The sequence below is a fragment of the Agelaius tricolor genome, unplaced genomic scaffold (genome assembly GCF_023055355.1).
Source record: "Agelaius tricolor isolate 1412-34295 unplaced genomic scaffold, bAgeTri1.0.p SCAF_3, whole genome shotgun sequence".
Taxonomy (NCBI): domain Eukaryota; kingdom Metazoa; phylum Chordata; class Aves; order Passeriformes; family Icteridae; genus Agelaius; species Agelaius tricolor.
The window spans coordinates 42,148,248-42,163,632 of NW_027269263.1; the positions used below are offsets into that span (position 1 = coordinate 42,148,248).

The following is a 15,385-nucleotide window of genomic DNA, read 5'->3' on the forward strand; positions in this document are numbered from 1 at the left end:
AAAACACCTGTTAATTACAGATTGTTCTGAAATATATCCTATTATATTTCGCTTCTTTCTTCACACCCTATCCTTCACCAAAAATAAAATACCCTTGCTTTCTCATCTTTCACTCTCATGCTGCTGTATGTAACACCCCTCCTATGACTTAGTGCCTTTTCCATCAGACAGGAAGAGAAGAGATCTTGGGGCCCAAGAATGTGAATGGAGAAAACCAGGTACTCCAAACAAAGTGAGAAGAAACCCTGCCCTCTTGCAACACAGTAACACAGATCACAGCTGACAGGACAGAATCTCCAGACATTAGAATTCTTACATGAAAAAAACAAACTTGGCACAACACCAAAATGCTGACCCAGTATTTCTACACTTACAAGTTTTTTAACACATCTGCAATATATTCCAACTAGAAGTAATAAAAATATCAGAAATTGCTGCCAAAATTTAAGAATCTAATTAATTTTTATCCTTTAAAAGCATGGGTTATCACATATAGAAGCCTGAGAGCACTTTAACATTCATGCTGTCTATCCAATGTTCTTCTAGGTATAGAATTTACTCAGAACTCTTAAGAGTATTTGTGAAATATACAATTAGTATTAACCTTAGAAAACTGTACTTACCTTTGGACATTTGGACTTTCTTGCAGTTTCAATCATAAGATTTGAGCCCATTTTTTCTCTAAAAAAAGTGTAAAAAATTGAAAATGCTCCATCAATTTAGCATGAACAAGACATACATTTTTATCATCCTTATTTCTGAGACCTTCGCATTTAAAAGAAGCAATGTTTGCATTTCAATTTAACAATCCCATTTATACAAGTGACTTCAGTGCACCAACACTTCAAAACCTTCTAGCCTGTTGGAAATAAGTCTGAAGAGCGACTGAAGAGGTCTTGATTCAAATATCTAACCATAAATCATTACAATTACTAAACTACATAGTTAGACCAAATTCTTTGCCACATTTAGGAATCAAAAAGTCAACATCCTTATTAAGTGGTTCTACAGTAATGAAGAATTACTCTTCTGTAGTTACAGAAACAAAAGCTACAGAGAGAAAGATGTGATTCCATATAATTTAGAAGAAAGTTAAAACATCTACACGTAGTCTTCCGTAACAGTAATCCAATATGCATTTACCATTCCTTTCTGAGGTAATATTTTCTCACATGAATACATTTTCATAAATCACACTAATGGTCAGCACTGTAATTTCTCATCAGGGTCAGTATTCCCATTGTCAACTAGAAGATAGTCCTTCTGCACAGCAGAGGAGATTGGAGCAAATTAGCATACTAGCCAGTGATATATCACCTCACCATCTACTTCAACTTTGATTTGCTTACAATAAAGGCATAAAGGTATAATAGAGACTGGGTGGTCACCAAAAATTATTCCAAACAGGCTTTCCTTTAAATCAGCAAGCTTTCTTCTTCCCCTAGCAGACAGGTGCATCAGTCTTGTTTTGCAATTTTGGTTTTCTATACTGCCACACTTTTAAAGTAAAGATATTCCATGTGCTGTTATTATGAAATCATCCATCTACAGCTTGCACCCATGACAGGAGGGAGTAGCACTTCCACTGTTAAAAACAACAACTTTATCTACCTACTCAGGTCAGAAGACAAAAGAATCTTTAAAGGCTACCATAGCAGCAGTCCTCCATGCAGACAGTAGACTGTATATGCAATTAGGACAATTTGCTCTTCTAGTGGATATTTGTGCTTGAAGGATGGCTGCACACATGTCCTTGACAGGGAGGAAGGAAGGCAGACAGGTTCCAGTCCTACAATGGAAAACTCCCGCTGACACAATTCTTGTACCTGTAGCACAGTTTTGTTTTTGCTTTGATTCTAGTCTCAGAATCACCAGCCAAAAGGGGAAGAGTGACATCTGCACTCATTAACTGATTACAGAAGGAGATGAAGGCATACAGAACCATGAAGTAGGAATAAAAGAAATGGGACTGACAGAGGTGAGATATCAAAGCCATCTACTGATTTGCATCACTTTCATCTATTTCTGCAATGTCTGTATTAGGTATTTTTCCCAAACCCCAAATGCAAAGATTAAAAAAATGCATAAGCAATATCCTCTGCTTAAGTATGGGAACCATCAAACTGAATAACTATCTCATCACATCCTGTTTTTTATCAAGGCCAGAAACTCCAGAGTAGATACAGAGTACCTACTCTGTAGAGTAAGTACAAGAAATCCTTTCAACTACTATGCAACTTCAGACATTACAGTCTAAGGAGAAAAGTTTAGTATCACCTCCACATTTAGTTTAGTTCTGTTGCTACCATTAATACTGTAATTGCAAATTAAACAAAAGCATTTGTCTCATTGTTTAATTTTCTTTTATGAAGTCACAACAGAAGCAATTCCACAGTTTATTCACATATTGTATTAAAAAATAAAGCCTTCTAATTTTATTGAATAGTCCCCTGTTATCAAAGAAAAGAAGAAACTGGTAATTCTCAAGATGCCTTACTATCTCAAATTACCATTTTAACACATTTGCCTTTGTTAATGATAAAGACTCTTAATGTGTGATGTCTTTAGGCCACTGGTTACTTTTTCCCCAATCTTGCAACAGAAATATTCTCTAAAATGGGGAAACCAGGACTGTAAATAATATTTTAAATGAAACTGTGTTGTAAATTAATATAATGGCATTATAGTATTTTATGTATTTTCAATCCCAACAGTCACACACTGAAACATCTTGTCTGACCACAAGCATACAGATGTTTCATTAAACTGTCCGTGACAACCCAAATCACTTTTGATATTAAAGTTACTTTAAATCCTGTAAGCATTTTACATTTTTCCACTCATCAGTTATTATGCCATCCTGTTTTTCCATTTATCTACTCTGTGTCTGTCTGTGACCTATGTCCTCTAGACATGACCTACTTAAACGACGAGTCTCTTTCACAAACATCGCTCTTTCATTGCTTCAAGTCACTAATATTGCAACACTTATTTCAATATTGCTATGAAGAACATATTGTCAACCATATGCTGGAAGAAACATTCTAATGGGCTACAGCAGTGATGTAAATATTCTGGAGAAAGAGCACTCAATGCAAAAGGCAAAATTGTAACTTTCACCCTCTTCCAACAGCAACAGTAGTACCAGAAAACATCTTTACCAAACCTACAGAAGAGACTTTTATACCATGTGCTGGTATGGAATGTGTTACCCAGCTAGTGACTAGAGAGCAGTGTCAATTTATATTTCACTCTGCAAAACAAATACTGAAGTATTATTACCTGTATTCCTAAACACATGCATTATCCATTTTCCTACCAAAAGAGAACACAATTTTTATCCTACACTTCATACAGTCACTGCTTCTCAAGACTATAAATTCCCAACATGAGATTTTAGCTAGCTTGTGAAAACTCCTAGCTGCTCACCAAATTTCTCCAGTAGTTTCTTAAGACAGCATGCAAGAAGAAAATTTTATATGTCAACAACAGTCAAAAGAAAAGAGAGAAGTTGGAACTAAAAGCCAGGTTCTTACAAATGCATTCAGTATAGCATTATATATACTGATATGTTGTAAGTAAAATCTTCTGCATAATGTAAATCATTAAAACCAGTCCTCAAATTGCTACTCAAGAAATACTTAAGAGTTAAAATAGACATACATAGAACATATGAAACCAATTACCTAAAGTACTCTGAACGAAATGTCAGTTAACCAAAATTAGTTGTCATTTTCTGAAATGCAAGTTATAATATACCCCATGAATGCATAGAATATTAGACCAATGAAATATCAACTTAATTATTTTCAGCAAGAATACCTTCTGACAGAAAATACCACCACTGATATTGTGGTAGGACTAAACACACATTACATGTCTGTACACTGTCAGTGGATTGTCTCTATTTCAAGCAAGGCTGATAAGTTACCATTTAAACTACAAAAACACACATAGCACAAGTAATGCTTTTAAATTCAGAACAAAGCATACAGCAGTTTCCCCATGCTGTAACAATGTTAGACCTGACCTTCAATATTGCTGTACAGAGATACCAGATAACCTTACAAATCCCTTCTCAGCTCCAGGCCCCCACACCACAGGGAAGCCTCTAGGAATCCCTTCAACAAAGGCATAGCATCTCCCTTCAACATTGCAGGTGACCAAGAAGTCATTTTTGATCAGCACATTTATTTTTTAATATATTATCCATAGAGTAAATTAATTGCCTGCTTTTGTCTATTGCACAGGAGTTCTTTACCTCCCTCATGTGCTACATGTAGCTGCAGAAAAACAACAGTATTTTAATTAAAGTCATGTAAAATACTTTCACATTAGGTTATTGTGACTTTCACGAGACTTCATTTAATTGGGTGGGCAATGAAATGAGGGAAGACAGAGAAAAATCCAATTTCTAAAAAAAAAAAACACCTTTAGATACCTGAGAAGAAAAGCTAATGATATTAGTTTGATAAATGCATTTATTTCTAAAAATATGCAAGCTTCTTTCTCCACTTCATCAAAGAAGTAAGAAGCTTAAAATTCACACACTACTGGTATTCCCACTATTATGTCATAAAAACTCTTTTAATCCCATAAAACACAGTAATTGCATTCCCAAAGGAACTTGTTATTACTTATCAAGAGGAATCTTTTACCATTTCACATTGTCTCTCAGAAAAGATTGTTCAGTTCTTTCAGTGGCAGGGTCAACTTATGCTGGTTGGGAAGCTATGATATTAGCTTGCTAAAAATGGTAAACAATTGAGCTATCAATACAAATACAGATTAATAAAACTAAGAAATAAAACCTGTAATATAATAATTCTTTCTAGTGGCTTTTCCTGAATAGCCATCAATGCAAGTGAATACACTTCACAGGCAACTCTGACACTGCAGATAATTTTCCATTGCAACCCTTACAGCTCATTTCCCTTTTAAAGAAAGTGGCAATGGACAAAGCCCTCCAATATAGCAGCAAATATTAAAAATCTCTACTACAGCATATTATTTCATTTCTCACCAATCTCCTTTACTAAAAAGGGCACAGCAGGTGGTTAGTACAATTTGTAGCAAATCTGTAACGAGTCAGATCTAGCAGAGCTGGCGAGCATACAGGAATATAATCAGAAATCAGTGCAGTAAAGCTTACTTTATTCCCCAGAAACATAAATCATTACATTAAAAGCTTCCAGCATCGTGGTAAATATGAAAACAGCTATTTCAAAAGAATGAGAGTATATGTTAATCCCTTCTAGTTGTTTTAAGAATCTGCACACCAGTGAAGCAATAACAAAACCAAATGCACTCAGTCATTGCACTAATTATTTTTCATCTGATTATCTTTTACTTACTTGAGCATTTTTTCCCATATATCACTGTCATAAAAGGCGTGGTTCCAGCCCATTTTGACTGTTCCAACAATGACATTCTGCTTAAAAACATCTGATCCTAACTTATGGTACAGTTCTTCACAATCATCCAGGGGGATATGGAACAACCCCAACATAAAAGCTAATATAGCTCCTGAAAAAAACAAATATTTTGCAATATTACAAAAACGTATTCTGGAGTAAGATTACAAAGATGGATTACCAGTTAATGTAGTTCATAGGTTAACAGAATATCTGTCTTGAAACAGCAAGACCAACTGACATTTATTTCACTAAATTCCTGCTCAGAGATCACAAACCATGTTTTAAAAGAACATACACAATACAGAAAAAGTCGATTTTCAAAAACAGAAATATGAGAAGTTCAAACATTGTATTATTTCATTTTGCAGATTACAACAAGCATATGGCAGAAAGCTAATGAAATCAACTACTTTACTTGGAAAGAGAAATGAGTAAGAGAAATCTGTGCTGTGGTACTAAAAATTTATTTGGAGCATTATTTGCTACCATGCAAACTCTTAAGTCAACAGAGAAATATTCTAAGAAAATTCTGCAAAAATAAAGGAGATTCCAGTAGTTTGGATTACATTTGGTTCCAACCATTTATAATTAGTTTCATACATGCTGCCATCTAGTGTGTCCCTAACAAAAATTATGACCTACCCTTGCAAGAACAAAATAACAGCACTCAAAAAGCATTGCTGCTAAACACCATTAAAAGAACTGTGGAAAAATACAATTAATACATTATTACAATTCTCAGATATATTAAATTTAAAAGGGACACACAAAACTTTAAATCTAGTTGTGCCATACTGTGAGAACATGTAATTAAGCATTAGAAATAATTAGGACACATGGTTTTTTCAATCTGGAAATAAATGCCATAGGCTTGAATAAAGTTAATTTTAAAAGGTGCCAATTTTTGAACGAGAGTAAAAATACAATGCATGTGCAGAAAAAAACTACATGCAGGAAGTTACAGAAGGCTTTAAAAGACACATGACTTCCAAGCCCTCTTTCACTCTCACAGTGCCCACCAGCTGCGAGAGCTGAGCATTAGGGGATTGATGGTCTCAGTTTCTTAAAAGGCAGCTCACATCCTTAAGGCAACCTGGGCCTACTTGACACAAAGTTTCATCATACTTGACACAAAGTTTCATCAAGAGAAACAATCTCAATTGCCAAATCACCAGATGTCTGTATTCAACGCAGACTTAACACCTAGCAGCAGAGAAACACCATTTTCCTGAGTCATGCAAATCCTCTACCACATTCTCTTTTCCTAAACTCTCCAGCACCAGTTCTAAAATATCACACATCTGCTATTTTGGTGAGCAGATTCAAAGTATGCAGAATCTATTAGATCATTGCAATGATTTTTCTCTGTGACTGCCTGCATTTATACCCTCTGACCCCCCAGTGAAGAGAAGCATGGGGAAGATAACCACAAAGACAGTGATGCTGAATTCACAGCAGGGGCATTTCCAAACTTCAAAGGCAAAACAGCTGAACAATAGTAAGAAATACAAAAACTGCAGCAGAAAAGAGAAGTACAGTGCACAAGAGGCATCCTTCCTACCATTTAATGCATCACTCTTGTAAAGCACAATTCATTCAACTGCAAGACTACTGGCATATGTACTGTCAATACAAACAGAGCTGCCAGACAGACATGCACAGCCTCACCCAGACATGTCTTTCCATTTATTATTGCAAACTGGACAACTGCAGACAAAAGCTTAATTGCATAAACAAAATTTAAAAGAATATGCTAAGTACTTACTAGCAGTCATTCATAAATTCCAAAATTTAAGGAAGAATTAAAAACCAAGTTAGTTCTAGTGACAATAGTGGGAGTAAATTAAGAACACAAGGCCTCTCTATCCAAGGTAAAACACCTTTATTCATTGAAGACAACACTGGAGAAGTGTTTTGTAGGGAAACCATTGTCCAAAGAAACCTCTTACTGCTACACTAACTAATGAAGGATTTATTTGGAAGAGTATTAAAAATGTAAAGCAGGGAACTATATTGTGGCTACAAACAAATTCTGTCTAGGAGACCTAAACACTCTCCTCTGCTATTTTTAGTCTATTAAGCAAATCTCTTGAAACATACTTCATCTACTCAGGGTGATCTGTGTTTAATATAGTTTCTGATCGAATAGAAGTATGACAAAAAAATTGAAGAATGTGGGTTTCTAAAGGAAACTGACCTAGTAAACTACAGCATACCTCCTATGTTAAAAAACATACTTGTGCTGCTACTGGTCTAACAATTTCTGAAGGAGACTACTGTCTTTAAAGGAGAAACTTATGCTTTGGAGTTTCCTGCTTTCTAGGGAGGAGTAACTTATCACTGAGTCACAAGTGTAAATAAGTCTGGGTGCGGCCTGTAGACATCATCTGGTCCAACCTCCTGTTCCAACAGGTATAATTAGAATAGGTTACTCAGGATTTGCTCAGCCATCTCCATGGACAGAGATTACAAAGTCTGAACGGGCAACTCTTTCCAGTGTCTGACCATCCCTGCAAGAAAAACATCATCCCATACCTAATTATAACTTCCCATACTCCAACTTGTCTGTTGGCTTTTCCCCTACCCCTGTACACCTTAAAAATTATTCTAGATCCATCTTCTCTTTATTTTCCTATTAGCTGAACCAGGATAAAGGCCCACCCCTAGCCTTCTCAAGGCCAAATTAACCTGGTTATTGCACTCTCTCCTTTACATGTCATGATCTCCAGCCCCCTGGCTCTCTGCCAGATGCACCCAGTAGAAAAACACACCCAAAAGATTAGGGGTTTATAGAGGAGCCCATAACAAGACCTTTGTGGCCAAACAGAGATACTTCAATTGTTGGGTACATTCTCATCCATGCAAGCCAATGTAGTCAGCTTTCTTTGCTCTAGAGTACAGTGATGATTCACATCCAACTTGTTCCAAACAAGACCAGGTCCTTTCCTGCAAAGCTGGTTTCTAGGCTGTCAGCCCACCTCAGGCTTTGTATTTGGATTTACTGAACCTGTCAAGCCATTTCTCCAGCCTGTACAGACCCATATGAAGGGAAGACACCACAACATTGACCACTTCCTCTATTAGATCATTCAAGATCTTGCTACAGGTACATTCTGTCCTTCTGGCAGATAATTAATAAAGATGAAACATTGCTGTTAAATTAATAAAGGAAACATGACTGACTCAGCACCAGTTCTTGAGGACTATTACCTCAGCAGTCTGTAAAGCTCCATAAATACCTAAGATAACTGTTTCTATGTGCAAATTGAAGATTTCACATAAATTGAAAAAATAACAAATCAGTTTAAAGCCAAAAGTTTGCCATGAACTGCCCAAAGTTCTTATTCAGAAGCAAAAAGAAAGACTCTAGAAATGACAAATGTACTTTCTCAGCTTACATTCTAAGTTAGAAACTGAAAAATCTCTATTTATTCTCAGATGTTGGTAGCAAAACTCCAACTTGTGACTTAATAATTACCTGTGCTTACGCCACAGATGTAGTCAAAAAGTTGATGAACCGGCTTTCCAGTTAATTCTTCTAGTTTCCGTAGAGTCTGAAGTGCAACTAAACCCCTGAAACACAAAATTCCCCTTCACATACAATGGCAGTCTTATCTTACATAGCTCCAATCATTTTTCAATCACCTTTGCTTCATTATAACTAGTTATAATTGAATAACTGCAACAGTAAGAATCCTGAGTATTTCAGTTAATAAAAGAGCAGCAGGACACAGTTGAAATAGAATGATGAATACTAAATATGAATAACATACTCAGGCATACCAAAAATAGTATTCAACAGCTACAGCCACGTTGTTTTACAGCAAAGGCTTGGGAGGTGATCACCTTCTGTGGATGTAGACTAAGGATAGATTTTAGTTGCATTCCCACTACACAGCACTTAAATTTTGGTCTTAACAGGGCTACATAATGCCCCTTGGGGGCATATTTTCCAGTATGGGGTTTGCTTGACCTCAATTCAATGTATCTGAGATAATGGGAGAGATGAATTAGAGACCATCAGATTCATGTTTCTCTATCACAAAACAGTATCTGGAGTGCAGCAGTGTGAACTCTGTTGGGATAGAGCAAGATAACTGTGTATGGCAAAATGAGCACCAAAACAAACACCATTGAAGGAGAATTGCATAGAAAAACAATACCCATCCCTTAGATAGTCAAATGGGACAGAAATGTAACTCATGTAACTCCTTGGGCATTTATCTATCAAAGAGAGACTGAAATTTTCCTTCTAGTTACAGTATGAAAAAGGTTACAAGTACGTAAAACCCCAGAAGTTTTACCTTGTTCCTCCTCCATCAATGGTGAGGACTCGAATTCCCCAGCCTTTCACAGGGTCTGTATAGCCAATCAGAGCTAAAGTTTCTCTAACAGCAGCCTGAAGACTTTCATCATTAGCCTGTCTCAGTCGCAACAGGCATGGGATTAATTTTTCCTATTGATAAATACAAGGATATTTCATTCTAACCATATGTTTAAACCAAAAGAATCCATTCTTAAATTTACTAGCACAGCATTAAAGCACAGAAGTAATATACCAGTTAAAATTGGAAGAAAATGTCTTCAAATCTGTATTTACCAATGTTTTTCTCTAACAAAAGAAAGAAAGGATGTCAATATTATGCTGTACACACCTCATTGCTATAGTAACTACTATCATTGCTACAGTATCAGAATTAAACAAGCAAGATGTTATGTAAATATTGTTAATAGCTAGGAAAGCTACATTTACCAGTTTCATTTTATTGACTTAGTATCACATCAGCCAAGTGCAGACTCGAGTATGAGGCACACCAAGTGCAGGCAAAACTCCAGACTGCTTAGTAAGTACTGCACTGCTTCAAAACAAGAAATGCCTTCTAAGTACACTAATACCAAAACAAAATTTAAAATGCTTTCCCACATGGAGTATTTTTTAAATGGACATTACCACAAAGATACATAGCATTGCAATCAAAATGGGAGTAGTGAATACACTCTTTCATAATAAAGTAACTCACATATATTTATGTGAATGCCTGACCTATACCCTGCTCAGATAATTCATCTGAACTGCACTCCATTCCCAAAGGCTACTTCTTCCAGAAATTCTACAATCTTGGTTTTGTCAGGTTTGTCACATCTTGTGGGAAAAGGCACAAGGCTGAAAAAATGCTGTGATTTAGCTAGTACTTCTAGAATAGTCTACCACCCACCTCCTGCCCTCTCAATGCAGGGAAGAAAACAAATAGGACTAGATTGCATTAACTTGGTTAATGGTGGTTCTCCTGCCACCTCTCTTGGAAGAAAGCATGTAAACAAGCATAGAAAGTACTGTGCATTTACAGATCAACTGTACAGCACATTCCCATTTGGTCAACTGCCACAGGGGACACAGTGTACGACCTTTATCTACCACTGGAAAAAGCTATACTACCTATCCACATGACCATGCCGTATGCTTCTAAATTAAACATTGCAATCTCAAGAGCCTTTAGCTAAACTCACAGCAGCTTGCATATGAATCTGCTTCAAACAGCTAAAAAGTTATAAAAAGAGACACTCAAACTACAATCCTTGCAAAGAAGAAATATGACTAGTCCACAAAAGCACAGAAGGAGGCTTTATGTTGTTCTGTATCAATCATTTGTCAGATTGATTTTCATGTAAGCATAAAAACTATTGGCACCTTAATTGCAACTCCTCTGCTCTCTGGAAATTCTAGAAGATGATAGGTCAGTTCTTCAACCCTGTTGATGCAGACTTTTAGATTAGTGGATCTCCGCAGGGCTTGAACTAAAGCTCGAGTCCTGTTATCAATACTCACTCTTGCAATGATCTAAAGAAGACAAACAGACAACATAAAACTACTCTGAGAAATGTGTAAAATTTGTCAAGACTAATTTCCAAGTGTTATTTTAAGATTTCTCAGAAGCAATGAACAGCATGTTGCACTAGAGAGCTCCTATAGGTTCCAAGTAAGCACTGCTTAAATTGTCAACAAAAATCTTTTGATTCTTTATTTAGTAGAAAATGAAATCAAGTTTACAGCAAGAATACCCCAAACCAATAGGTCAATACGTATTCAGATGGACTTTCAGGGCAACTCTCTGTATTTAAACCATTAACAAACCATAAACTGTAAAATTACTATAACTACAAAAAATACCACAATTAGATCTATCTGTAATTATGGACTCTATGCATATATGAACTAAATATATGTACCTACAGCACACACACACAGAGGTGCATGTGTGTGTGTATATACATACTTAGACACTGTATATAAACTTGCATAAATAGATCTATACCTGCATAAAACATCTAATACTTAAACACAGATGTATCTATACCTACTTTTAAGTACATATATATTTGTAAGTTTACAAATAGTATGCATACATATAGATAAAATCTATATCATTTTATATATGTATTCATTTATAAAAGTGCACAGAATGAATCAGAGAACAGTTTGGGTTGGAAGAGGCCTTAAAGATCATCTAGTTCCAAGCTCCCTGCTGTGGGCAGGAACACCACATATATACTTATATATAAGTAAAAGTATGTGTACATATGTATGTAAGTATATACACAGGTATATACTGATTTACATATGTAAATGTGTGTGTGTCTATGCTTAAATATAGGTATATACACTGGTGTAGCACATATACACACTTGTATAAAATACACATAGAAATAATACATAATTAATACAGAACAAAGACTTGCCTTTTCTCTCTGAAGAGACAGATGTTTTTCCCTCTCTTCTGCAGTCTTGGCCTCTTTTGCTTTGTCCTCATCACTCTTCTCAGACACTTCTTGTTCCTGCTGTTTACTCTTTTCTGGTGAAACAACTTTTGTATCAGATCTTAACTTTGGAACCAACCCACCAATATAGCTGTCAACAAAAGCTTGTACGCTGTTACTGGGATATGAAAGAAAGTCGGTGATACTTTTTTTAGTGGAAACTGGGAGAGCAGTATTTGTCTTTTCAGTACCCAAGATCTCTGCTTCAGAAGCTAAAGTGCCTGCTGAATTCACTCTCTTTTCTTCACTTGTTACAGTATTTGCTGATGAATCAAGCTTATTCCTCTCTTCACTTTCAGAGTCCTGTAATAAAGCATTCTTTTTTCTTCCTTGTTCCATAACAGAATTGTTAAAGTAAGAGTTGATATGATCAGCTACGAAGTTGTAAGTCTCTCCAAAATTTGTAGAAAAGTAGCTTACATGAAAAAGGTGGCTTTTAGTAGATGCTGAAACTTCCGGGGTATCTTGACAAGTGCCGTTTGAACCTACTAACACAGATTCCAAGTTTTCACTTGCACAAGTGGATTTTTTTGCAGCTGGGCCTCTGTTGCAATCGTCCTGAGTTTTGACATCTGTAACTTGCTTATCATTTTCTAGATTTGTGCTGATGTTATTTGCATCTGCACTACTTTTATTTGCTTTACCCAAAGTACCTGAATGGGACTTTAATCGAGCTATCCGTGACACCAGCTCACTGTGAGTGCCAGACACTGCCTTCGAAACAGATTCTATGGTATTCTTAATTCGTGACATGCGAATGCTCACCCTTGTAAGTCCTTTAGAAGAAGAAGTTAAAAGTTTGGAAACTCTGTAGTATAAAAACTCATGGCTACAAATGTACTTGTTATACCAAAATGTTCTGCTTTTGGCCCACTTACACCAAGGCTCACTTGTATGAAAAACTCTCAGGTGTGCAGCATGATTTGTCCTCCAGCAGGCTTTAGGTCTACAGAAACACAGGTATTTGTTTCTCTGCTTCCACCAAAGACTTTTTGGGTTAATCAAAAAGAATAAATATGCATCCAAGGATAAATGAACTGTCATAACTTATAAATAATTGCACCTTTTCTATGTTGCTTTCTACTTCATTCCAAAAAATATATGTCAATAATTAAGTCCCGTAATGTAGTGTTGTCTGAAAAAGAAAAAACAAAACAAAAATTAAAACCAACAATGGAAACCCCAAATCAGAAACAAGATAAACTAAAATCACAGAGTTGTTTAAAACAGATGAAGCTTCTGTATCCTTCTGGTAAACACAGACAAACATTCAAATCAAATCAAATAATCTCATGGGAAAATCCACTGCTCAGGACATTTGGTAGGTAGCTCACCCCAACATTTCAACACGGTACTCCCTAAAGGACAGTTTAAGCCCATCTTGAGCAACATGTGACATATAGTACTTAATGACATCTAGAAAATTGATTGCTGTTTCTTCAGCAAATTATCTTGTGCAGACATAACGTCTCAAATGTCATTATATACCCCTTAGCAGAATTCCTCACAGGGGAGAAGTGACACCAAGTGCTGATGAAAGTTCAACAAAACGTGCCCATCCTAAGAGCCAAGGGCGGATATAATCGTTACTCTGCAAAGAAAGGTGCAACTAGTGGAGCGGCGTTTTACACAGCACACCAGAGTTGCGCTGATATCGCAGGAGCAAAACCATTATTTGCCGAAAAAGCAAGCCCAGGCTTCTCCAGCGCCCGTGACAAATGCCGAGAAGGGCTGCCAGGCAGGCACACAGGCCAACTCCTGAGCAGGCCGACTTCACAGTGTGAGCAGAGGTGAAGCCCCGCTGGCAGCACCATCGTTACTTACAGTCTCCTCTGCCTACGCCGTGCCTGTCCCGCCGGGTGACCGCCGCGCAGCCGGGCTGCGGGCCCCAGGCCGGCCCGGGCTATATAAGCACGGGGGCGCCTCCTGTCCCGGGGGCAGGCGCGGCCGCTGTTCCTGCCTTGCGCCATTTCCCCGAAACGCTGCCGAGAGCGGCGTTGTAAACAAGCACCGAGTCCAGGCCTCGCTGTCCCCGGCCCACCTCCCGTTACGCGAGCGAGCCCCGCGTGCCCGGCACGCGCTTATCGTGCTCCCCCCGTCCTCATTTGCCCCACGACCCGCTGGAGACGCGGCCCGACCCGGTGGCGGCGCGGCGCGGCCCGTCCTGGAGGCGGTACCTGCTGGACAGTGGCTCCCGCCTCCCCCCTCTCCCCAGGCCGCCGCCGAACGGCAGGCAGGGGCCGCGCCCTCGCGAGCGGTGCCGCCCCGGCGGAGCGGGCGGGAGGCGCCGGGGCCCGGCACCACAACACCCGCGGCGCGCGGCACTGCGCCTGCGCCCGCCCCGCGCGCCGGAAACAGCTGGGGCGCGCGGCAGCGCCCCACGGACCGCCGCCGGGGGGGTGGGGGGGCGGAGGGGGAGCTGATGGGGGTGACGCGCGTGACGCGAGACGGCTCGCGGGGCGGGGCGGGGCCGGGCAGCGCGCGGTCAGGGCCGGGGCGGGGCTGCTGCGCCTGCGCGCGCGCCGGGGCGGGTGGCGACGTGCGGCGCGGCACGCGGAGGGCGGGGCGGCGCCGGCGGTGGGCGCGCGCGGGGCTGCCGAGGGCGGGGCTGGATGGGACGGGGAGCGATATCCGGGCTCCGGGCCGCTGAGAGCCCCGTCCAGCCTCGCTCTGAGCACTGCCACGGCCAGGGCATCCACATCCCTGGGCAACCTGTTCTGTGCCTTTCCACCCTCACAGGGAAAAGTTTCTTCCTAATATCTAACCGCAATTTCCTGTCTTTCCGTTTGTGCCCATTACTCTCTGTCCTGTCACTATAGTTTCTGTCCTCTCTGGCTTCTATGTCCGTCCCTTTCAGGTATTTGAGGTCCCCACAGAACCAGAAAGCAGCCCACACTTTCTCGCCCTGTCCTTTCACGGGAGGCGCTCCGGTTCCCTTACCAGCTTCATGGCGCTCCTCTGGGCTTGCTCCAAGAGGTCCATGTCCTTCTTATGTTGAGGACTCCAGAGCTGGGTGCAGGTGGGGTCTCACCCAGGCCCAGTAGAGGGGCAGAATCCCGTCCCTTGGTGCTGCCGCCCACGCTGCTTTTGGTGCAGCCCAGGACACGTCTGCCTTTCAGGTCAGGCACAGCGGAGCAGGTTGTGCCCCACGC

General features: G+C 39.5%; 1 protein-coding gene across 3 annotated transcripts in view; it reads right to left on the reverse strand.

Annotated features, from left to right (window-relative positions):
- Positions 1–14,550, reverse strand: part of PNPLA8 (patatin like phospholipase domain containing 8) — a 37,038-nt gene extending 22,488 nt beyond the window's left edge. For 2 of the 3 annotated variants that reach the window (XM_071423633.1, XM_071423635.1), the window contains exons 1-7: positions 14,411–14,550; positions 12,156–13,368; positions 11,107–11,256; positions 9,722–9,873; positions 8,896–8,990; positions 5,355–5,526; positions 624–681 (exon numbers count right to left, since the gene is read on the reverse strand). In XM_071423633.1, coding sequence (XP_071279734.1) covers positions 624–681; positions 5,355–5,526; positions 8,896–8,990; positions 9,722–9,873; positions 11,107–11,256; positions 12,156–13,277 — 1,749 coding nt within the window. In that variant the 5' untranslated portion in view covers positions 13,278–13,368; positions 14,411–14,550. Of the gene's footprint in view, positions 1–623; positions 682–5,354; positions 5,527–8,895; positions 8,991–9,721; positions 9,874–11,106; positions 11,257–12,155; positions 13,369–14,057; positions 14,194–14,410 lie in introns of those variants that run through there. The other variant, XM_071423634.1, reaches the window with a different exon arrangement.
- Positions 14,551–15,385: the final 835 nt, after the last annotated feature.